The 26,985-nt window shown below is 34.4% G+C and overlaps 1 protein-coding gene across 1 annotated transcript in view; it reads left to right on the plus strand.

The window, feature by feature from the left end:
• Positions 1 to 26,985, plus strand: part of CNTN6 (contactin 6) — a 269,942-nt gene that overhangs the window by 172,988 nt on the left and 69,969 nt on the right. The window contains 4 exon segments of the mRNA XM_011220649.3: positions 18,689 to 18,873; positions 22,688 to 22,824; positions 24,305 to 24,434; positions 26,607 to 26,757. Coding sequence (XP_011218951.3) covers positions 18,689 to 18,873; positions 22,688 to 22,824; positions 24,305 to 24,434; positions 26,607 to 26,757 — 603 coding nt within the window.

The following is a 26,985-nucleotide window of genomic DNA, read 5'->3' on the forward strand; positions in this document are numbered from 1 at the left end:
CTGCTGTTTTTGAACAGTGTGCATATGAATTACCTGGGGACATGGTTAAATTGGGATTCTGTAGGTCTGAGGTGAGGCTTGATTTCTCCATTTCTAACATGCCTCCAGGTAATGATGATTCTTCTTGTCTAGAAAACATATTTTGATTAGTAAGAGACCTGACCCTATCAAATTTGAGGGTTTACCTTTTCCCAAAGTGATCATCACATTTAGAAAAAGTAATTTATGTTCCAAAATATGAAAAACATTTTAAAAAGTTTCTGTTTTGTTATTAAGTAAATATGAAGTGGGGGAGCTAGGTTCTTGTCTCACCTAGTCTAAGAATGAATCTTGCAGACAAAGGAGAGTGAGTAAAGGGACAGAGTTTTATTAATCAAGGATACAGAAAAAAAAAGCTCTCAGGAGTGAGGGGAGGCTCCCCACAGGGTTGCCACTGAGGGCTTTTAGGGTTGATCTTTTATTGAAAGCTAACCAGGGAACTTAAGTCTTTTTAATTTCTCTACTGACAGCACCTTTGTGTAAGCAGGACTAGCGATTACATCTTTAATGGCTAACTTCTTTTTAGGATCTGTTCATTCTTTGTTGGTCACAGGTGACTGTCATAAAAAAAGACACCTAGGGCAGGGTGGTCTGATGTGTTCCCTTTTCTCTGGTTCCTTACACCTATGTATTTTGGGGATTTCTGTGAACCTGATTACATAGTCCCCTACCTATCTCTCCCTACCTAGCCCCATCTGTCCTTTTCTCAAATATACTGAGCAATCCAAATAATGCTGGTTACTAAATCTCTTTAAGTTCCTTTCTATATATGAAATTTTGTAGATCTTTAAATTAAATTTCTCAAGTTATTCATTTTTCAGGTATTTAAGAAACCATATTATATTTTCATACAGTATTGGTCTGATAGTGTTTGTCCAGTAAATAATTACTGACTAAGTCATGCTTAAGAAAGTGACAAATGGGGACTTTCTGTCACAACCTTTTAAGATATGATGAACTTTCACCATTTTCAAGCTTTCTCCAAAATTAAAGTTTATAAAAAACATAAAATGTCAGCAAAATACTTTGAGAATTAGACAATTTACTTAAAAAGATCAATGAAAGATAGCATCTGAAAAGAATATTTATAGCTTATTCTATCATATTTGGCATCAGGATATATGGATTCCTGTAATTTAAAAAATACTCTTATGTAATAAATAACTTTGAAAATTATTGAGCCTGGTTCTTAAGAATCTCATGTAAATAAATTTCATTTGTTAAACATTTATAAGCAAGTTAGAATTATATATATATACACATATATTTATATGTACATATATATTCTATTTTATATAGATATTCTATTTTATATATATACATATATTTATATGTACATATATATTCTATCTCTCTACATATAATCCTCATAATTATTCAGGGTATATCATATTTTCATTATATATGAGAATACTGAGGCTCAGACTGGATAAGTAACCTGTTCAATTTCAAGCTTCTGTTAAAAATTCAATGCTAGTCCCACCTGATTTTAAGTTCTGAACTTAGAAACTTTTAAGTAAATGACTGGGTAATTGCTCGTGAAACCAGTGAATACAGATTCAATTCACAATATTCTCAAGAGTTGTCTATTAGCAAACATGCTTCTTAACCTCTACGAATTTCCATATATTCATCCAAAAGGAGTTATAATGTTTATGTTTGTTTTGAAGTATGGAGTGGGTAATACACGTAAAAAAACATTTAGCACTGAGCTTGGCATTTAGGCAATGAACATTGAATTATTCTGAACCCAAAATTCAAATTTTATCTTTTTGTCTAACCAGTGTTTGAGTTAGTCAGGAAGATGGAACTAGAAATAGGTATCTTAGATGATCTGCAAATTCTCATCTCTGCAGTTCATTCCTTTTCTCTGTGTCTCATACTGATGGCAGTATAAGAGGGAACAACAAAGAGGGTCAGTTCTGGAGTAGAAAATAGGAGGGAACAAGGAGAAAACTTAGTTGATATGTATAGGATTTGAATTGCTCCCATATCAGATTTCCTAATTTTATTTATGTTTACATTTTATTTCTTAAAAACTCAAACCTACAAAAAATGTTGGAAGAGTAATACCTGGACAATTATGTCAATTATATATATCCTTCGTCTGAATCGACTAAGTATAAATCTTTGCCACATTCCCTTCTCTCTCTTTGTCCTTCGCTTGCTCTCTTTGTCTCCCTGTCTCTCTCATCCCCTCTCACCATACACACCCTCCCATACCCACATACACGCCATGTATTAAAACGGATGGGTGGTAATTTATAACTTGGCCTGCATTTTGAGAGGGATATGCCACTCAAAATATTGCTAAAGATCGACACTCCATTTTCAGCTCAGCTTGCTATGAGATAGAGGAGTAGAGGAAAGGAAAAAGGTAGAGTCAAGGAAATGTGGACCATCCCTCTTAGAGTTCACCAATTGACTTCATTCTTGATCCAGTTATGGGTACATGCTGTAAGAATTCACTGGAAGTAAATGGAAGGAGTGGATTAATAATCTAAACAGGGGATCCAAAGCCTTGGAATATTTGAAGTAAATTGTTGAAAATTCTCAAATGGAATGATTTAGAAGTAAATAAGATCATCTCTTTTTAACCTCATGATGATGGCAACAATCAACACATTAAAACCTGACAACTGGTGAAATTGCATATGGTAAAATTTATTATCTTAAAAACATATGGGAACACCTAAGCTTCTGATATAATTTGTACTAGCAATATTTGACTCAGGAAAATTTGAGTTGGAAAAATAATATTAAAAAAAAAAAAACTCTCTTGAAATGTTAAATCTCATGGAGTATGTCCAAAGAAACTGATGGATAAATTATACATTCATTGTTAAGTTTATACATAAAAGATTTGTTGCAGATGAAATAAAATGAAGAAAAATGGAAAATGACAAGAATTACTTCATAGAAAATTCCCAAGGAAATAATTGATTTAATGGAACATACTCCGTAAGATTTTATGTGACAAAATCAATCAATATTGAGATTATGTTTATTAAATTAAGTCATTAATGTGGGATTGAAATTCCTTGGGGTTAAAATGGAAAGTCCAAGGCATCCACTGGGTCAAAGTGATAGTGTAAAAATACCCTGTATAAGAAACATGTATTTTGTGTAATTGCAGTGGAGATACATTTCTCATTTCTTCAGATGGACAATATGTATGTGAAAGTGTTTTGTATACTTTGGAAAATATTATATATTTGTGAGCTACTAACAAAAAGAGTTTCTATATATGCTTGCCAGTGGTTTTCAAAGAACAAATTGCATTGCAGTTGAAACACTGAAAACATACTGAAAATGTTTTTTTAAGACCATTATAAAATTTGATATTTACCAAATACTATATTAACACTTAAAATTTGCACAATTAAAAAACATAAAAAAACCACATTCTCTCCAAAATTAATATGATAGGCATAAAATAACAATCTGAAAATGTTAAAAATTAAACCTCTTGCTTTATAAATTATAAACCTATATTTGCAGTGTTTTTATAAACTCTACTGAAAGATAATTATGGATCATGTTCTCCGACATCTCTTCATGAATATATTGCCATGCTGCATTTGGGCTTAGTTATTTTTTTTTCCAAATATAGGAACTACTTTGTACAAATCAATTTAAATCTCCTTGTTCACTTTCTGAGGTGCCACACTTCTTTGTAAGATGTTCAATAAACATAAAACTGAGCAAAGCTAATTTGGGGAGGAATGAAATCAAAGGTCTCTTTCTTATTAACAATGTTTCTAAACACTCTTGTTAAATAACTAATGAATACTTTTTATGCTATAAACTATATATTCATTAAGTAAGGGTTTATATATTTTGATAAGAGGTAAATAGAGAAAGGGAAGGAATGAGGGGGGAGGAAGGAAATCAATAGCTGAATAGGTGGATATAAGGGAGAAAAAAAAAGATAGGTCAATGCTCCATTTTATTCTTAAGTTTTTCATTTTCGGGACCTAAAACAGTTCCTAAAATCCTGACTGGTTTTCATTCAACCATTGTGGAATGCAACACATACATACTTGCATAATTAGGTAATATCCCCCTTTTCCTGTGGAATATTCCTTCTCTTGAGTGTATGCCTTTTTTTTTTTTTTTTTTTTTTTTGCACTGTATCATGCCTGGTATTCTCTATGACTTGGTAGCTGTCATTAATTTTGGAAACTTCCCAACCATCATTATTTCCACTATTTCTTCTATTCATTTTTTTCTTTGTTCTCCTTCTGGTATTTCTAATAGACATCTGTTGCACCGTTAATAGTTTCCTACAGTTCTTGGATATTCTGGGTTTGTGGTTTTGTTTGTTTTGTTTTCATTCTTTTTTTTTTTTTCCTTCTTTGCATGTTGGTTTGGAAAGCTTCTACTGATATTTCTTCTAGTTCACTTTTTCTTTCTTCAGCCATGTTCAGTGCACTGGTACACCTATTGAGGCATTCTCATTTTTATTACAGTGGTTTTTATTTCTAACATTTCCTTTTGATCATTTCTTACAACTTCTTTTTCTCTGCTTACATTAATCATGTGTTTTTATATGTTGTATGTTTGGTGCCCCCCCCCCCATTAGAGCCCTTAACAGATTAATCATAGTAATTTTCAATTTCCAGTCTGGTAATCCCAGAATATTTGCCATATTTGAGTGTGGTTCAAATGCTTGCTTTGTCTCTGCAGACTGCTTATTAACATGCTTTGTATTGTTGTTGTTGAATCCATAAATGAGGTTTATCAGTTAAAAGAAATTGAGGTTACTAAATTTATGTGTGAGGTTTTATGTTTATCTAGCAAGGAGTTAAGTTTGCCACTTTTGTTTACTGTAGCTCTGGTGTCAGAGGCTAGCATTTTCTCTGTTGTCTTTGTGTCTCCCCTGTTGTCTTTGGGTTTCCCTAGAGATTCTTTCTTGTGTAGAGTCTGAGTCTACCGATATTTCCGCAATAATTCCTTGCTATTATGCAGGATCCCTATAGATGATATGAAAGTCCTTGCTTGCTAATTCTATCATCTTCATAATTTATGAATCTGTTTCTGTTGACTTCTTTTTCTCCTAATCATGGTTCTCATTTTTATGGTTTTTGTGTTATCTGGTAATTTTAGATTGAATTATAAACATAACGAATGTTATGTTGTTATATGCTGGATTGTGGTATATTTATTTAAAGTATTGGATTTTATTGACAGGAGTTAAGTTGCTATAAATCTGCTTGATCTTTCTATGGCTTATCATTAAGCTTCCGTAGACTAGATATAGAGTACACGTTCATGTAAGGCTGGCTAACTAGTAAGATGCATGCCCCTCCTGAAGCTCCAGATGTTTACTAAATGTCTTTTTAATAGCTTGGAGAAACTCAACTGTCTTATAGCCCTGTTTGAGCTCTGAAAATTGTTCTACCAGTCTCGTGTGACACACTTATGCACTTTCTTTTCATAATCCCATCATCTCTGATACTTTGCTCTGCAATCCCAGTCACTTAGCCTTTGTGTCTCCTCAACTCAGTGAAACATTAATGTCCTATATAGATTCCCCTTCCTTATTCTCTCCTCTGGATAGTGCCCACCCGTAAATAGAAAACCAGGGTACCAAAGTCTTGCTTCATGTATTTCCCCCCCTTCAGGGATCACAGTTTTATGCCATCCATTGTTAGATTTCTGGAATCAGGTTTGTTTCCCATGTAATTGTCGTTTTTCATTTGTTTCCAGCAGGAGGGTAAGTGAGTGTAGTCCCAGTGATTTGAGCATAGTTAGAAGCCAGGTATTGTTATTAATGCTAATTGTGAAGGTGAATACAGTGAAGTTTAGAGAAATTAACTGACTAGATCAACAAAAATTGTAGATCTGGCATTCAAATCTAAATCTCACTGATTCTGACTTCAAAACTCACACTCATAGCCATTTGATATTTATATCAAATTATCTTTTAATCTATGAATTCATTCCCTGTGTTTAGAGGCAGTTAGCCCCAATTCTATAAATGTTTTCCGAACAAAAGGCTTGAAATTTTTCAGTAAAATGTTTAAAAGATTTTATGTGGGGAGTGGAATTATAGACATATTTCCCATTTAGATTCTCTGTAATTACTAACATTTCAGCAACAAGTAAGTTTTAGCTTCACATATTAAAAATAAAAAAATTCTAAAGTTAACCTTTTTAAAATCCAGGCAGTTTTTTAATGAGAAACAGTAAGTGTTTCCAAAAATCAATCAGGGACATTGAGGAGCATGCCCCTCACAGGTTTGTATGAGATGATGGCGATATCTACCATTTACAAAAATCTGGGATAGATGATTAGAGACAGAACAAAAAGCATAGTTTCAGTCACAGCAACTCACATGGGAGGCTGCTGCATTCAGCAGGCAGGTAGACTAGAGAGTGAGGTGTAGGGAAAGCAGACTAGAGTGTTTACTCACAGAACCTAACCATCTTAAACCATCACAGACCAGTGTGAGTATAGAATAATTAAGACAAAACTTCAGATACCTGCTTGAACTTTAATTGCTATGACTTTGGGGATATGTAACTCGGTTTCTATGTTGGGGTTTCAGAGCTAGCATGATCACAGCTTTCAACTCTCAGCTTTGTCTCATTTGTTTAACATGGCAGACTCTTAATTATCTAAGCTGCAAATTAACTGTATTGTAAAACACCCTGAGAAATTCTGTGTATAGGTGCTATGCAAATGTAGTATGATTGACTGATAGATCTTAGTGTCTCCTGTTAGGAAAATATAGGCCTTTGCTCTTAGTGAAGAAATTAAACTGATATCCCTCATAAGTCTTCTACTGCTCTTATAAACAACCAAACATATTTTCCTTCTTCTTTTTTTTTTAACCTTAATTTAGTAACTTTGCTGTTAGTGCTCAGAAATGTAAATAAAATTAGTAGCAGCACTGAATGTTCTATGTGTTCAGAAGCCTTCACACAGTACTATATTTATGTATACACATGTATCTTATTTATTTTTTCTAATTTATTTAGGAAAAGATACCCAGCTTCGCTATTAATTTCAAGCAATAAATGTGAAGTTTCACCAAGATGTTTTTAGGTATTCCAGAACTCTCAGATGAAGAGAAGCTATCTAATATTCCCTTTTTTTTTTCTTATACATATGGACATTATTGTAGATTATGCTACAAAAAAGGTCACTGTGGTACCTCAGGATGACAATAGTATTTTCAAATCAAACTAGATACATCCACATCTTTTAGGCCTTTAACAATTAGCTTTAAATGAAATCAAAGAAGTGTCTTAAACTTTTCCAATTTGGATGTCTTGTAAGTAATTTGGCTTTTTTTTTTCCTCATTGAATTGAGTATCTGCATAGCGGAATATTTTTCTATGTAGCTTTTTCCCATTTACCCCACACTGAAACTTAATCTTTAGGTGCTTGCTGACTGTTTTACATGTTATCAGGATACTATGTTGCTTGGCATAAACCAGTAAATTCTGGTAAATTCTAGGTAAACTCCATAGAATACCCCCCCCCCCGACCGTGTATGCAAATCTGAGAGCTGTCAAATATTCAAGCCAATCGTTAAGAAATTGAAAACATTAATCCTCAACAAACACACACACACGTGCACTCACCCTAGGACTGGAAGACTTATTAGTGGATTCACTAACATTTCAACACAACATTGTGTTCTGGAAAGAACATAGACTGTGAATTCAAAAAGATCAGTATTTAAATACTAAATTTTTCTGTCAATAGCTGGGCTACTATGATCAGTTTCCTTATCTGTAAAACAAAAGTGAAATTAGACAGATGGGTAGATAGATGATAGATAGATGATAGATAGATAGATAGATAGATAGATAGATAGATGATAGAGTAGAATTGTTGTAAGGACTGGAAATACTATTAAGCTTACCTATTTACCTACCCAAGTACCCGGCCCATAAAAGGCTGTCAATAAATAGTCGTCAGTGCTGCTTTAACTGAGGAGGTAAAAAGGAACACACGGGAAGGAGACAAGGGATCTCTGAATTATATTTTTGTGCTAACACAATCCTCAAGGACTTGCTCAGAATAATGGATTTACCATTTCAAAATTCTGTGGTTAATAATGTTTATAAGGATTACTGTCATCCCCTCATTCACTCATTTGTCAAATCGAACACAAATATATATTAACTCAGCAAATATGCTTAGGATACTTCATTCAATCATTAATTCCTTTATTCCTCATTTATTTAGTCAGCCAGTCAGAAGGAATTCTCCAAATGGCAGACACCAAACTAGGCACTGGGGAAATAAAGGTTATGTACAGGCCATGGGGAGCTTGCCGGCTACTGAAAATAGGATGGATGCAAGAACACATGATAACACATTTTTCTTGGGATCTGCTCTTTCCTTACAAACTTTCAGTGAAGGGACGTTCAAGATATACTCACTCTGGGAGATTTACTGATTATCTTTTCCTCAGGCTGCCCTTTGTTAAATTGAGATTAGAGGGGATCACTCTCAATTCCTTTGGCAGAGCTAATTTTAGGCTATTATTAAGGGGTCCTTTGTATCTCTGAGAAGTAGGAGATTCTTGCTTCTCTTTCTCCTTTCACCATTACTTTCTTTTAATTAATAGACTTTTTTAATGACAGTTTTAGAACAGGAAAAAAAATGAGCAGTTAGAACAGCAAAATCCCATATAACCCCACACATTTTCCCCTATTACTAACATTTTACATTAAGATGGTACATTTGTTCCAATTAGTGAACCATTGTTTTTACTAGGGTACATACTTCAAATTTCCTTGGTTTTTGTCTAATGTCCTTATTTTATTTATTTATTTATTTTTTTGTTTTATTCATTCATTCATTCATTCACTCATTCCAGGATCCCTTCTAGGCTACCATTTTACATTGGCTTTTTTTTTTTTTGTCTCCCTAGGCTCTTCTTGGCTGTAACAGTGTTTCAGACTTTCCTTGTTTTTGATGACCTTGACAGTTCTGAGGAGTGATGGTCAGTGTCATTGTAGGATCACCCTCTGTTGGAATTTCTCTAATATTTTCCTCATATTTAGATTAAGGTTATGGGTTTTGGGGAAAACAACACAAAGGCAAAGTGCCATTTCACCACATCATATCAAGGTTACTACTCTTTCAAAATGATTTATGACTGCTAATGTTGGCCCTTCATCACTCAGCTGAAGTAATTTTTGTCAAGATACTCCTCTGTAAAATTACTGATTTTTCTCTCTTTACGCATTGACTTTTTGGAAGGAGGTTAGTATGCACCGTCCTCACTTAATGAATAGGAAGTTATGCTTCATCTCCTTTAAGGTACTGAATCTTCATAATTTATTTGACATTCCTCTGCATGGGAGATTTGTCACTTCTCCCTCCCCAATGATTCATTTATTTTTATCAGTATTGATTAGTGGATATTTATTTTATACTTTGGGTTATAATCCAATACTACTTTATTTGTTGTGCTGTTCACATCGTTTCTATATATTATTTTGTAAAGTGTTTTTTAAAAATCTTAAAACCATAAACTGTAAATGTATCAGCAGGTCCTTAAACAGCCTGTTTTACCCTCATTTATGATGACAGGGGGACATTTGAATGTATGTTTTCAGCTGGCCTCCAACTGGTGGATGCTTATTTTCCTTTTATTTTGTTTCCCTTTTTTGTCACTGCAAATAATGATATAATGAATACTCTTGTGGCTGATCTTACCCATGCCCATGAGAACTTTATTTTTAGTATATTTTTAGAAAGTTAGAATTATTGGGTAAAAGGAATCTAAAAAGCTAAGTTTTCTGAAATGTGTTGCCAAATTCTCCTCAAGAACGCTGGTAAAGGGGCCACTTTAACAGATCAGGGACCCTGCCTATAAGTTGGGCCTCTTTTGATTTTACATGCATACTCTGAATCCAGTGTCAAACATTCCTTTCATTTTTTTTCCAAAGCCATAAATTGGAGTTTAACAGTGCTGTTTCTAAAATTAAACTAATTTAAAGGCTCTAAAAATCATCCAAGAAGACTATATATGCTTCTGGAAGCAACTCATCATCCTTGCCGTCCCAGTCTATCACCACCTTTCTCAGGAGACCTACATTTCTTTCTTTTTAAATAATTGGCAATTGCATGAGAGAGATTTCAAATCCAAGGTGGTACTGAGCTGAACGAAAAGAAGTTACTTGCTTCCTTTTTTCCAGCTAGCCTTGAAATCCATCTCTAGAACCTTTATCAGAATCTGGAGGCATCTCAGTATGTTAAAAAAGAAAACAAAGCAACTCTATCCTTTCATCTTCTGAACCTTGGACAAAAGGAACTCTATCCACTGGTTGTAAAACACATTAGTTCATTAGGTGAAGAATATATTTCTCAGCACATCCTAATACATCCTAATAAGATAACTCATTTTATATCTGATTAGTTCGTGTAGGAGCAGCAAAGCATGATGGTTCAAGCGCTCAGTCTCTATGAAAAGACAGACTTCGGTTCAGATACTTCTTTAAGTTCACGGTGTAATATTGGGCAGGTTATCCAGCCTTTCCTAGACCCAGTCTCCTTATCTACAGAATATCAATAACCGTAATCTTATGTCTCATAGTATTGTTACATGGTTTCAGAGGTACTTAACACAGTGCCACGCATATATGTGCTCAATACATATTAGATATATTAATGATAGAATGGTTAAATATTAGCATACCATACGTAATGTTTCCTTTACTTCTTTATCTGAAAGTGTATGGTTATGAGCAGAGCTAAAGTCAAGACCTATACATTTGATGGAACGTAGGCCTCCAGAACATCACATACCTTAACCAAATTATCATTTTCTTTACTTTAGGGCAACATAATGTTCATGTGATCGGAGAGGTATTTATTTAGGGTTAATATTATGTATTGATAAAACACTATGGACAACCTGTTAACTGCTAAATGCAGTGTCGTTTTCACCTTGTAATGATGATCTCCAGTTTTTGGTTCATGTACAAATTAGTGTTTATTTTACCTTAGTTAAAAGGAGTAGAAAATGGCAATAACATTCTTAGGGAATCTTTAGATAATTGGGCTTTCTTGTCCCTGTGTGATAATAATCATGGTAATAAGGAAATTTAGCAAGCCTTATTTTGGGTTCAAACTTTCTATTTTACCATGGATTCTCACTCATATTTCCTTATCTGATCCTCTCAAGAAGCCTTTTATGTACCCGTTGTTATCTCTAGGTATAAAGAGAAAGCTGAGGCTCAGAAAAATTGGGCAATTTGCATTCAATCATACAGAAACCTGCCTGTGTCCTTTTACCCTACTTGCAAGTGCCATTCTGCATTGCTATTATGACCAAACCATTTGCAGCTTCTCAATTGGCTGTGACAACTGTAGTGTCAAATATACCGTACTAATACATGCGCACCATCGATTTTTCCCTGAGAGGAACCTGATGTACACACTGACCGGTAGGACAGGATCATGACTGCATTTAGATCACTCGGAAAAGGAATGTTTTCCTTTTTCCCTAACAGTGAGATTGCTCTTCTGCAGAACTCATGAATGTATCCACATTGTATCCCCATAGGACAGTCTTATATTCCACGCTCTTTGTATGAATATTTCAAGTTGGGGAAATGAAAGCAGCTAGCTGAACAGTCTGAAAATTTAACAAAGGCACTCTTTGCTGGTTTTGTTATTCTGTTTCGCTGTCTTCGATTAAAATGGCCACTGACAGGATATTCTGAAATGAGGTTCAAGTTAAGAATAATCCCAAATATAAGCATTTTAGGAAACTGGTTCGCTGTACCAGTTTCTAGTTAAAAACTTAGTATGGCCTGGATTTAAGCTGTGGATAATGAGGTTTAAGAAATCCTGGGGAGAAATATAAGCTTTCTCAAATAGCACTAGTAATGAAAATTCTATTTATGGGCAAATAGTATAGAATTGAAGCACAGTTTCTACTAGTGTGTGAAGAGCTTTAATTTAACTTCCAATTCAGGTTGGAACTTGGCCAGATGGTTAACAAATGTATACTCTGTCTCCAGATAAAATTAATAGGATGCTCACTCCGTAAAAGCATAATGACGAGAGAAAACGGAGTAAAAGTCCTTATTTATGGCAATGCTTATTTAAGAAGCACAAAACCAGGGGGGTGGAGGAACAAAGAGAGAGAAGACTTTGCTGTTATTATCTGGTAGTATTTCACAACTGTGAGGACCCACATTCCAGGCAAACTTGATTTAGCAAATAGTAACAAAATCAGAAAAGGGTTTTGCAAAGCTCCTTTTGAGATGCAAGCCTTTTGAGTGCATCTCCTGTGGTCTGAGGAATCTTTGAATAAGAGAGTTGCTTCAGATCGGTTTTCTTTATTGAGATTTATATCCAAGCTTTCTTTCTACATCATATTTAGGAAGACTTAAAAAAAGAAAGGGTAGGGATAAAATGGAGCTAAAAACAAAATGTTGCCAGAAATGGCTGATATTTGCAGTTAACACCATTTATTTTGATGATAGCACCATTTATTTTCACTTCCCTTCTATAACAGCACAGTTTCAAGAGATTTAACAATAATCTCCGTTCTGAAGACCCCTCGAAGATCCCCCTTGCTCTATGACATTCTTCACATATTAATATATTAACTGTGCACTTTCAATAGACCACTTACTTTAAACTAGAATGAACTGCCAGTAAATACTGCACCACTAACATCATCAACATGGCCAAACTAGAAAGACCCTAAAAAGATGCTGCACAGCCCCAGTAGAAGAAGTCGTCTACTAGTGTTTATATTGAATGGGTGGTAACTCAAAGAATTGGAAGGTGAATCACAATAAATTAGCCTGTACCGGAACTCTAAGTGAAGGAGAATTGGCAGGTAATAACTTAGCAGAAATTACCTGTCTAAGCGTGAATACCATTCCGAGAAGGTAATTAGAATTGTTAACAGCTGCCAGCTGAGTGTTTAACTCAGAATGACATATGGAAGCCATCTGTCACAATGTCTGGTACATAGTAAGCACTCAATTAATGATTATTAATATATATATGAAAATGCTCAGGGGTGTTACATAGGATTTTTTTTTTTTTCTCTTTGGAGAACTCTGTATAATTCCCTTCCTCCCTACCACCATGGTCCTAGATGACTAACCAGTTTGAAAAACAAAGATACTTCACAACAAAACATGTAGTATCTCACCTGAGAGAGCTCTGCTGTCATGATGAGGAAATGAGCATGACCACTATGATCGGGGTAATAGCATCTTAGCAGTCGATATATAAAGCAGTAAGAAGCAGGAAATTTACTTCTAGAGACAGGGGATGTTTGTGCACCCATTTCATTCACAGTGTGGAGATCTAATTTTAATTGACAAATGATTCATAAATCAATGTATGTTGAGCGCATAGTCATATGGAGTCCTTAACAGAGAACAGAAAACAAATAAATATCAGCTAGGATTTTTGCTTTTGAAATAATAACAATAACATAATACTGTTTTAAATTATTTTATTAATTTATCATTAGCACTCAAATGTACTGTTTAATGGGTGCTAGACAGCATGTTGCACATGTGACATGGATTGTATCTTTTAATGCTTACAACAATCCTGTGAATTATGTACTATTATTAATCCCCGTTCTATAAATGAGAAAATTCATGCTTATGAAGGTGGAACAAAATATGGCTGATAAGAGCTACGTTCTGCTCTGTACTGCATAAATAGTGTTCTATTATGATAGCTTTATTTTTGTAATTATTATTTACATAGAATGGTATACCTTAGAAAAATGAACTTGCATTTAAAAACTAAAACTGATTGGGTCACCTGGGTGGATCAGTTGGTTGACTCTTGGTTTTGGCTCAGGTCAGATCTCATGCATCATGGGATGGAGGCCCACATCAGGTTCCACCCTCAGTGGGGAGTCTACTTGAAGATTCTCTCCCTCTGCCCCTCCCCCAACTGGTGCACTTGCTCTTTCTCTCTCTCAAATAAATAAATAAAAATCTTTAAAAACTAAAGCTCATTACTAAAATAATTTCATCTTTTGTAGATTCCAGTTCTTCCCACCCACTGTCCATTTGGGATGCCTTCAGAAAAGACAGAGGGTGTGAAATTTAAAGTTCATTTAGTTCTTCATTTAGTATCTTCATGAGAAGTTTTAGGACAAAATGGGAAGTTTTCATTAAAATAAATATGCATTTTTATGTAATCTGTGTTTTGCATTTATTCTGTCTGTATATATCACATTACCAGTGATAATCAGGAGGATGATGGCGTTCATATTTAGCAGTGATATGACAAATCTGAAGAAAATCTCAGCATTTAATTAGTAACTGTGAATTCTTATAAAACTGCTTGATTTGTCTCCTATTAGTAATTTTAACATAAAAATGTAGTCATAAAATCCATTTGATAAGACTTCTGTTTTTTCTAACACTTTCAAAAGCGATTTTTTTGATAGCTTAGTTGCCCTGAGAATTCTAATATATGGTGTATAAAATGTAATCTCCAGAGGGAATCCACCATATTGTATAATTCAGTCCCACAGGTAGCATTTAGACCAGGCATTCAGAACTATTTTTCAAGTCTTCTTCCTTTTTTGTTTTTTTTGGTGGGAGGATTGGTTTGAAAGCAGCAGGAAAACAACTCAAACAAGCCTAAGTCAAAAAAGCAAAAGAGAAGGATATATTGACTTACAGAAATGTTCAAAGAGAGATCTGGGGGGTGGTGGGCATCAGGCATAACTTGGTCCAGGCATGTGAAGAATTCCAAGTTTCTTTCCTTTGTGTTAACTTTGGTTTCAAAGATACTCCATTTGGTGGGAAATTATTGCCTAGAAGTTCCACGTTTCTATTACTTTGTCAGCAAACCACAGTGAAGATTCTCCCTTCAACAGTTCTTCCAAAAGCAGTCCCAGAATTGAGTGTAGTTGCCTCTCACAGGTTGTCTTGGTTCCCACAGTTGACAAATCACAGTGACTATAGTGCAGCTGTTTCAAATGGCAAGACCTGAATCTTGTGCTCTCTCCTGAAGCCTGAGGTGTAGTCTTCCCAATTCAAATCAGGTGAAGTAAAGATAGGAAGCATTGGTTTTTTAAAGGAAAATCAAAATACAGACAACAAACATGGGTTCACTGCAGATTGAGAATTCATTACTCTAATTCTTATACCCTTCTTCAAAACTGAAAGTTCTTGTGTTAGAAGCTTGTACACTGAATCTTATAACCTTCTCCATAATTAAATGGTTTATGGGAAAAGACTTATCACTCCAACTCCAAATGAGGTAAGAAAAAAACCCTAAAGGGTGTTCTTTTTTAAGTGAGAAACTTATCTGTCTCTGTTTAGCCTTGTGTCTTTTCTACATTTCTTGCCTTTTGCTGTTATTCTGGTGCAATTTAGAACTTGTATGTTCCACAGTCGTGGCCTTCCACAAGGATTCTACTGCTTAGTCTTGATCTTGTATTCCATTGATGTTTAATATCACAGAATACCATTTCTATGTCTGTCTAATGGCTACATGGACATTTCATACTGAGAATTATTTAAGGGTTCCTTGTGGTCGATATTGTAATTAAAGTAAAAAATGGTCAGAGTATATTGGGAATTCTAATAAATGGGTTTTTCAAGAAGCAGACCTTGAAAGGATAATTTTTTGCAAGTAATTTGATAGAAGAGTTCTTAGAAAGAACCCATAAGAGAATGGGGAAGTAGCCAAGCAGAGAATGGTATCATGCAAAATTCAACAGAAGTTAAATTAGCCTCAGTCCTGTAGGGGAGCTCTGGAGAGAGTGCAGGGCACACCCTAGAGATACCCAATCAGCAGGGGCAAGGAGCTGGACTATTTGTACCACAGCGCCCACTCAGTTGTTTGTTAAGAGCTGTCCTCAGGGATGTGTACAAGCCTGGCTGCTTTCACCTCTTTTCTTTGTGAAGGGAAAGTTAGCGACAGCAGCTTGAGGGTAGTTGTCAACAAAGAGATACAGATGGAGATACTATCTGTTGAGGGTAATGGCACTTCAGAATCCGGGGTGTCTAAGGGATCAGAAGGAATACAAGTAGAGTACTGACATTTTCTGCTGCATTACTTCTATTGGAAAGGTGTATCTCTATACCTCTGTATCTCTATAGGATATACCATTTCATCCATTTAGGGGGAAAAAGCTTGTCTGGAGAGACTTCAGTGTTATCAGTGAGTTCTTCTGGGGAAAGTAGGAATAGTTGGGATAGGTTGGACTTGTTCTTTTTGCCCCTACTTAATTTGGACACTTTAAACAGACATCTACTCTTGTAAAACCACAAATACTAAAGTTATCAGAAGATGATCTTATAATAGCTGTGGGGTCTGTATTGCCTTATGATTAAGTACACAGCTTTTGAGGCAAGGAAACTTGGACATAGATCCTAGCTCTGCCACCTTTAGTTGTAGGAAAAGTAAAGGAAATTATCTGTGGCGTGTGGTACACATATATAGTATGGAGCACATCGTTTGTGGTTAATAAGAAGTAGCTATTTGTTGTGATATTATTACAGTTATTTTAAATGTCAGACTGACTCAGATTTAGATATTTAGTGATGTTAAAAAATGACTTCTGTCTTCATAATCAAAATAAAGAACTATGATATAACTATGGGAAATATACTCAGTCTTTACTGATTTTTTTGGTCTGAATATTTAGGTTAAAAGCTTTTTTTAGTTGGTGACTTTGCATGTATTTGTCATAAACCTCAGAGATACACTGTCATAAAAAACTAACAAAGGATCATGAATTTAGACAAGTATCAGAGCCTCTGTATTCTCTTTGTAAATAAATTTTCTTAGAAATTTTTATTACACAGGTAATGCATGCATTTGTAGGAAAATAGTGGAAAATAGAGATAAGCAGAAAGAAGAAAATTAAAGGTATTAGTATTATCATAGATAATAACTTTTACTATCTTCACATATGCACTACATATATATATTTTAAAAATTTGGATGATAGAGCGTTTACTATAAAATTCACCTGACTTGGTGAAGATCTTTCTATGTGAATAAATTTTCTTCTAAAACTTCATTTTTATTTGTTGTTTTGTATTCAGTAATATGAATTAATAAGAAAACCAGTTATCTGAGGTTAATTGTTGGCAGGAATATGCCCTTCTACTAAAATGTCAACCTTAATTTGTGGTAAGTGGCAAGGCTTTTTAGAAGGACAAAACTAAGTTTATCATAATAATTATTTTATTTTGTGTTTAACAAAATTCAAGTTACATTTGTAACTATATACTAATTCTGAGAAAAATAGACAAATCACACAGTGATTGGGGGGTTTGTTTTCTGACAAATATATGTGAGGACATGTGTGACTTTCTATATTGTGTATATCGTTGATTTGCATAGAAGGATCATCATTGTTTGCCAATAAAAAATTCCTTGGACTTCATCAGTTTTGCTTTTTTTGAAGTCTTTGCTGAGTCACCATCACCGATATTCTGCAATTTACTGCTCAAACTCCACAGATCTTTGTCAACCACTTTGCATTTGACAGGATAGTTCCCGCAATATTTTTGTTGACTTGAAGAAACCCTGTATCTTTGGCAAAGTTTACAATCTGGCTTTGCAAAATCATTTACTTTTATTATTATTAATTTAAAATATATTTAGAATAGAAGTATTTAAATCATCTGGAAATCTATAAGGGAATGAAGAATGATTTGACAGTAGGAAAGGAAAGATGTTAATGTAAATAGATTGGGGATTGATATTACAAATGATTAGTTTATTAGGAAATACTTTCCTGCTGTAACTTTACATATAGCCTGCATTTCTTTATATCTGTAGAAGCAAGGTCTTTCTCACTATGGATTTCTAAATTCATCCCTTATTGTTAGCACTTTGATTCAGATATTTTAAATATATTTTTGCTATTTTAAAAGATATTCACATTAGACTAAAGGTATTAGATATAAGATATTAAGCTAAACCTATAAATAAAGGAACTCCACAAATTCTAACAGCAGTAGGGTACAAAATAAAATTACCTTCTATGGGGTTTTTTGTTGTTATTTTTGTTTGAGATAAAGTATAAATGAGTACATTCTTTTGAAAATCATGAAACCTATACTCCCAGTTTATATAGATCTGTTATATTGTTCTGGTTCCCCTTGGTGATACAGATCACCCATTACGTATGGCTTCAGTTAGTACCAATTTAGCTATAGAGGAATCTGTATTCTTGTCTTAGAATCTATAAATATAGAAAAAGCTGGTGTACCCTTAAATGTCACATGCTTACAAAGAATTTCCTGACCACCATATTTACATTGATATAATCTTGTTCCTATTTCTGCACCCTGTTTCCTTTGTTTCATTTACTGCAATTTACAAATGTATTATTTTTTTATTATTTATTTATTTATTGTATGTTTCTCCACTGGTCTTTAAGCAACTTGAGGGCATAAAACATGTCTATTTTATTCATCGATTTATTCCCTGATTATAGCACCATGACTTGCACATGACAGGCACTTAATAAAGTGTTATAAATTGTTGAATGAGTGAATGGTGAATGATTGCATGATCTGAAAACTAGTCACAATATAATAGGTTGATTGCAAATTTTTCCTTGAGAATTACTCTTAAGGATGCTCTTATGTTATCCTGCTGTCATAAAGACTAAATCGTCTTCTATTCTAATGAGGTATAACTGTTTAGTCCAGTCCCTGATATTAGTTGGAGGAGGTTGGATGGAAACCCGTTGCCAGGGAAAGTCAAGTACAGCAAATCCCAAGCTATTCTTGAAATCCCGAACTTTCAACAGGAAGATGAAGGCTTCTATGAGTGCATTGCAGGCAACCTTCGAGGAAGAAACCTTGCAAAGGGTCAACTCATTTTCTATGGTAAGCTAATAGAATTTCAAAAAATATATGAAATATTTGGTAATATCCTTCATAGTAAGTAGTGAAAATCATTAGCATGTTGTGGAAGTGTCATAGGAGAAATAAAGAAGATACATATCTAGGTTAGGGTGCTTAATACAGTGATGGACAGGTGGGAATGACCTTTTTTAAATATAGCTTTAATTCCATCATGGCTTTTGCATGCTATTGTTTATTATAATTGCCTTGAAAGTATCAACAGTGTCACATTAGAGCTATAAAAGTTCGTAACACAAAGTACCATAGAATCCAATATATTTCCCGTAAAGCATGCACCAACAGCCCATGACAATCTTAATTATAATTCTAAGTAGAATTCACAAAAGAAGGAGAAAATGACAGAAGAAACATAACACTGAATGGTAGTTTTCAGTATTTGTTTCTGTTTTACAGATTTTGTCTATTCATATGTAGATAATAGAAAAATAAAGTCATTACTTCACTTAAAATATGTTTGTCTCAATTACCAGAATCTCAAATGAAAGCATATATTATATAAAAATTGTCTTCATGTCTTCATTTATCCAGGCCAAAATACACACTTGCATGATTTTTTTTTCTTTTTTTACATCAAACAAACCATAAAATACACCCCTAGAATTACCAAAATGTTTGGTGGTTTTAAGATATGCTTAACTTCTTTGCTAAATTTAATATATCCTTACTGGAGAACTTTTTGAGATTGTATTTATACATGACCAAAAATACTTTTCTATGTGACATGTTTCTGTGTGATATGTTTACAATCAATGATAAAGTAATTGAAGAAAATATATATTTTTTCATAACTGGGAAAGTCCAAGGTATTGTAATTTTCTCATAGGAATGGCGGTTGAGTATCCTGTGGGGAGAACATATTGTGCCTTGGTTATATTATTTTCCATTTCCTTTAGAATTTCCTATTTTAACCTTGAATGAAAAGTACTATTTTATATATAGAATATGATATCCTGCTGACTATTCCTCTACAGTTGTAGCTACACACACACACACAAACACACGTACGTATTTTTAAAAAAACAGTCTTTCGAATCTAACATCCGTTGTAAATAAAATAGTAAGGATGTGACTGGAAGTATTTTAGTGGCACCAAAGTATTAAAGGCTTTGGCTAGTATTTAATAGATACTTCATCTTTCTATTAAATAGACAAATATATCTAAATGATTAAACAGAAAATGAGGGTATCTTTAAACCAGAAATCAATAATAAAGTGCTTTCTCCCTCATTTCTACAGAAACTCTTAACTTACACAACAGATTTTACAAATATTAATTCATGTAATTGTTTTTTTTTAAAGATTTTATTTATTTGACAGAGATAGAGACAGCCAGCGAGAGAGGGAACACAAGCAGGGGGAGTGGGAGAGGAAGAAGCAGGCTCATAGCAGTGGAGCCTGATGCGGGGCTCGATCCTATAACGCCAGGATCACTCCCTGAGCCGAAGGCAGACGCTCAACCACTGTGCCACCCAGGCGCCCCTAATTCATGTAATTGTTAACAATAGTAAGAGGAAGGAGTACATGTCATTAGCCATTTAATGAGTCCAAATGGTCCTTGTGGAGTAATAATGAATAATTGGTCAATAAGACAAATATTATGCTTCTTGCTCACCTATTAATATATTTGTCACTGTGCTCCCAAAGGAGCAATTGAGTAATTGACTCAATTACCTGAGCATTGCATAAGACCTGAAATTTTTAAGAAAATAACCGGTTTTATTATATTGCTGTGTTTAAGTTACAATTCAGAATCCTATCCCTCTTTATAATCTCCAAAGGAAATCTTTAAAGTATTAATATCATTATAGAAAAGAAACATATTCAGAGAAGTTAAGTGACTTTCCATAACCATTCAATGGGCAAAAAAATAAAATCTAAAATCCATGCCCATATAGTTGACCTGAAATCCTAAGTCCTTTCTTTCATGTATTTACAAACTGGTCTTGGTCTTCAGAATCTGAAGCATCCAAAGGATTTATGTATTAAATAAATAAATGTGTTTTAAAGTTATATTTACTGCATTAAACAACAACCCATATATATTTCAGACTTTTATAAGCTATATGAATTTTATGTGAGTATGAATTCCTTCTCCCAGGTCGAACATATGTTAAAACAATTTCTAAACAATCATCTACAAATTATAAAGTTTTGTTAATATTCAGAAACATGATTCAATTTCACCCATGCACCCACTTCTAAGTCTTACCTTGATTTGCCCCTTAAAACTGTGATGAGCATGTTCTGTAACGGCAAGTCCTCTTGATTTCCACAGGTGGTAATCCAGACTTAGTTTTTACGACAGTGAGATGTCACAATTCCTTCTTCTCAGTGACCAGCTCCATAAAGGACCTTTTATCTTAGTGGAAGCAGATGTTGCAGTGGGAAAACCCGGGAAGTCAGATTTACTTGTATAACATTTCACAGACTCTCAGTCCCACTTCTTACTTCAACCACTGCTACAATGAGCAGCCCTATGTTTTGTGGGTGTATCCTGACAGAGTCTCATCTCAGGTTCCACACAAAGTCCATCTTGTTTCCCCCTCAGTTTGCTTTGTTCTCAAGAGCCTACTCAGCACGTAAGCACACACAACCTGGAGGTGCTAATACATAATGCCTATACCACCCCCGAATGACTGTGGACAGGAGCCAGTGAACAAATGCCCCTCTTCCTTTCCCTGGGTAGGCAGTTATAAAGACCCCTTAGAACTTCACAGAAGATAGAGTAACAGTGGGCCATGTTGGTGGCCAACTCAATAACTGATCCTTGCATTGCCTCTTTCCTTCCCTGTTGGCTGTTCCTCTTCCTGACACCTTACCTATGGTGTCTGGCATTCCCAGACAGACAGCCTGAACACAACCCCTTGACTTAGGCTCTGCTTTCAGGGTTCAAATTTTGGCATCTGTATTTTTTGACTGTGTCTTCTTGAGTAGGTTACCTAACATCTCTGCAAAAATCCTCTACAAATGATTGGAAGGAGAATTAACTGCAATTAGACATATAAAACATCTAGCTTGTAATAGCCTGCAGTTCCAAAGGAAATTTTACCTGCTCTTATGAATCTGAAGGCAGACCTAAATAAAAGAGAGGGATTAAATGACACAGCCAGGCAGCCCTATATCATCTTTATGAAAGAAATATTAGTTAAAACATTTAATTTGTACCCCACCTGTTTCTGTCAATGGTAGTAAGGATAATACCACCTCATACCTAAATAGCACTTTAATATAAATGCCTCAGTACTCATTGCCTGTCAAAGGTTCTATCTAGAGTAAAAAAAAAAAAAAAAAAGGACTATAATCCTGCTAAAATATGATAAGGCTCATATTTGAATTATGCTTCAAACTGAATTATTTCTGATATAGATATACTTATTTTTAGTTAGAACAGTTTGAACCAAATATAATCAAGGGCCTTATGCCCACAGTGGGTTCAGATTTGGTATACATTTTCTAACTTGACCTATGCACCAACATTTACCATGAAGTTATTCTCTGGCCTTGTTTTACATTTGAACCTTTTCCCACACTTCCCAAGTTGCTATAAAGGTGCATCAAAATGATAAGTGGCAAATATTTATCTTATGCCAAAGGACCACTGATATTTATATCAAGATTTCTGTTGCTCCACATTTCCCTTCACTCAAATCATGTGTTCGCAGCACTGTTGAACCCAGTAGGTCTTGTCCTCTGCCTTCTACAGACCTTGGAATGTTGCACAATATTTTGGATAATTGGCTTGCCAAGTAGTTGTTCTTGTCTGTTTTTGAAACAGCCCCACCAGAATGGGAACAAAAAATCCAAAATACATACCTATCTATCTATGACAATTTGTTTTGGGAATGCAAAGCCAGTGGAAAGCCAAATCCTTTGTACACCTGGTTAAAGAATGGTGAACGCCTCAATCCAGAGGTAAGTATCTATGTTGATACTGAAAATTCATCTATTCTCCTAGGAAAATTTTGTTACTACCAGGAACAACTAATGTTTATGAAATGCTTAGTAGGTGTTAGGAAATGTAGTATATTCTTCATAATGCTAATTTATATAATACTTAAATAAACTCAAAGTAGCTATTGATATTATCCCCATTTTTCAAATGAGAAAAGTTAAGGGTAGAGAAAACAACTTGCATAAGGTCACACACTAGTCAGTGATAGATCCACATTCAGATATCATCATCATCATAATTAACGTCCACCAAACTCTTATATGCTCCAGGTCCTGTATAAATATATTTCCATTCATTATCTTGTTTTATCCTCATGACAATTTTATAAGAGAGATGCTAATATTATTTCTTCTATAGATGATGAAGATTGGTTTCAGTGAGGTTAAGTCATTTGTCCAAAGTCACACGACAGTTAGTAAATGTTAGAGTTTGTATTCTAAACATAGTCTGATTCCAGGATCTAAGCTCTTAAACATTATCCAGTATCTTGCTTTTCTGAAAACTAGTGACTCTAAATCCATAAGAAGTAGAAACTGAGGTAGTTATCCACATTTTTCAGTCTAAATTATACTTTTGTTCTACAGTATACTGAAAATGAGACAGATTTTTTTCATCAGATTATCCAAATGATTGTGTTAATTCTCCCTTTTACTTTGCACTTGTAGGCACAGCTAGGGACACAAAGAACATCTGGTGTTTAGAAGCTGAATATAATGCTGTTCTTTGTTTTGGTTTTATGGAATTCTTCCTGAATACCTTTTGCATAGAGCATTTTCTGTTTCTTCCAGCCTACTTTTATTATCTTTAAAGGATGCTAATAGGTATACTGAAATATTTTTTTAAAATTATATTTGCTCTATTAAACTATTTTATTATGTGCACTCAAAATTGTATTTCTATACTCCAAATGGGACTCTGTAACAGATTTTGGCTGTTTAAGCATACCATGGCAGGCTACAGAAAAGGAGAAATTAGCTTCTCCAACTTATGACTCAATTAGAACATTACCAAGTCATCACGTTTCTTTTGGAGACCTTATGATAGAAAGCCAAGGGAGTTTCTAACCATTATATTCATGTCTAACGTTATTATTAACCATATTTTCTGGAATAATTAGAATGGTACAAGCTTCCAAATTATTTTATATACTGTATAATAGAACAGTAACATACACTCTATGCAGACAATGCCAATTTTCAAAGAAATGAGATAACATAAAATATACTAACCATTAAAATTATATGAAGGATGTTTCTTTTTTTAGCTTCAAAAAGCTGCTCAGAATCTTGCAGGATATTAAGTTTCATCTTCATAAACATGAGTTCTCATACACCAATATATCCTATCTGTAGATATGCACAAATGTTTAATAATGTATTTTGGTTAAGAGAATGCCTACATTAATATACTAGCATCTTTCCATGACTTTTCTTTTATTAGGAAAGAATTCAAATAGAAAATGGGACACTTGTCATAACTATGCTGAATGTGTCAGATTCTGGTGTCTACCAGTGTGCTGCAGAAAACAAATATCAGATAATTTATGCAAATGCAGAATTGAGAGTATTAGGTAAGTCATTCACTTATAACCAAAAAATTCAAAATGTCATTTTAGCAAGCCATGATTATACATAATATGAATCCAATTTTTCTGTAAATTAGAGATTGCTTTACCTTGAAATAATGGCAGATGTCTAAATTAACTTCTAAAAAAATGCAGGGTGATAATTATTATTCTACTTGAGCAATACATTAGGGCTTCCAGAGAAGCCCACTGTTGGGTTCATCCAAACCAGAAGAAGTCTCCTCCAAAGCTGATCCTAGCACATGATGTTTTGAGTACAATTCAAAATTATCCATTAAAAATGTTTTCATCTGGGGCGCCTGGGCGGCTCAGCCGGTTAAGTGTCTACCTTCGGCTCAAGTCATGATCCCAGGGCCCTGGGATCCAGCCCCACATCGGGCTCCCTGCTCACGTAGTGTCTGCTTCTCCCTTTCCTCCCTGCTTGTGCTCTCTCTCACTTGCTCTCGCTCTCTCAAATTTAAAAAAAAAAAACGTTTTAATCTGCAATTAAGGAAAAGAATAGAAAATCTCAATTTATAATGATTTAAGCAGATATTTATTTTATCTCTTAAGAAGTTCGGAGGTGGTAGCTGAGCCATGGGACTGTGATTGATGATGTTATTCTTTATACCTTTTTTGTGCTTATAGCCTTGAGGGGGTGACTGCTATAGTTACAGAAATAAAGTCCCTACTTAAGGGAGAAGGGGAAGGTAGGGACTAAAGTGACCAAATCTATCCCTCTCATTAGACAATGCAAAACTGCCTTGCATCCTTACAGTAAAATCCTTTTATGCCGATGGCTAGAACCCTGCCACATGACCACCCAAACCTGAAGGAAAGCTGGGCAGCTAAGTCCCTATAGTGAAAAACTGGGGATAGAAGCAGTTGGAGAATGATAATCTCAGTGGTGTCTGTTACAATAAATAACCCATTAGTGTCTTTTATCACAAAGTTTTCTTCATGGTAGGAAGAAAGGAGATGAAAGAGAGGAAGGATCAAACAAAGAGATAAGGTTTCATGAGCTTATGGAATGGACATGAATTTTTTTATTCTTTGAATCACTACTATTTATTGAACATTTATGTGTACTAAGCACTAAAAATATAATTATCAATACTTAAGTGATCTTTACTTTCATAGAACCTATAGTTTCACTGAGAAAAGGAAGCTCAAATATAATTATTATGGTCAATAATTGAGTAGTTGTCAGACTTCATGGCAAGTTGAATATAATTCTAAATTGAGGGCATTCTCTTTAAGCTGAGATCCAAAGAGAAAGCACACACAGGTCAGTGGAAGAGCAAACAAGCAGTACTTGAAATGCCCAGAAACAAAAGAGTATGGCATATCTGAAAGAATTTCAGCTCAATTAGACTTTAGACTGGGGATGGGGATTGGACACATGGGTTCCCACGTTCATAAAGCTGGAAAGACTCAAATGCACTCAGTCCAATAATTTCTCACTCTCATGAACTGACATATGTTCAACATTTATTTAGTGGGGACAAAGTTGAAACTGACAAAGACTTTTTTTTTCTTTTTTTAATTTCTGCTCAGCCTGCCTGCTTCCATAGAAGACAGAATATTTCCATTTTGCTGGTTAAAGGCTTGCCTGAGGAAATCTGACACAGTGATAGAGTATTCATGATTTAATTCAGTGGTATTTTATATTTCACATGTAGGATCATTACCTTGACTGGACTAGATGTGGTGATTTCCCTCATCAGGGTTCAGATCCTTTCTTCTGTCTCTTATGGAACCATCTTCACCCTGTTTATTGTAAACACTGTTAAGAATGTTACTCTTTGTAACTTGCTTCTTCCCCCAGTCCAGCTGGCTTTTGTTAATCCCAATGACTTGCACCAAAACAAAGATAAATTACATTAATTGAACACATGCTTTGTGACAGGCAGTATGCTATACTTCTTTATAGATGTTATCTCATTTAACCTCCACAGTAAATTTCTGAGGTGATATCTATTGTTATCTTCATGAAAAATGAAGATAGACCTCCAAAATGCCAAGTTGGTGACTGGCCCCAGAACAGCCTGAGCAAAATAGCTTGAAAAAGAGCTCTGGATATAAATATTAAATTTTGTCTCATATACTACATCATCACATTACCACATGTTAATTAAGTGAATAACTTAACAATTTTGTTTTTAATTTTGTTTTTAGCCTCAGCTCCTGATTTCTCTAAAAATCCCATTAAAAAAAATTCAGTTGTTCAAGTTGGTGGGGATATTACTATCGAATGCAAGCCAAATGCTTTTCCTAGGGCAACTATCTCCTGGAAAAGAGGAATGGAAAGCCTGAGACAAAGCAAAAGGTAAATAAATCTATTTTGTATTATATTTTGAATTATTTTGTAGTACAATGTCTTCCAAATCTGTCTTCTAAAATTCTCTCCCTTATAATAAACTTAAAACTGGGTACTCACAGATACCAAACATTTCCACATGATAGCAAAAACTAAAGAATCTTATAAACTTAAGACCTATTTGTATAATTTTACTGCAATATATTCAATGCATGCACTTGTAATATATTTTTAAAA

Source organism: Ailuropoda melanoleuca, chromosome 4, assembly GCF_002007445.2.
Source record: "Ailuropoda melanoleuca isolate Jingjing chromosome 4, ASM200744v2, whole genome shotgun sequence".
Lineage (NCBI taxonomy): Eukaryota > Metazoa > Chordata > Mammalia > Carnivora > Ursidae > Ailuropoda > Ailuropoda melanoleuca.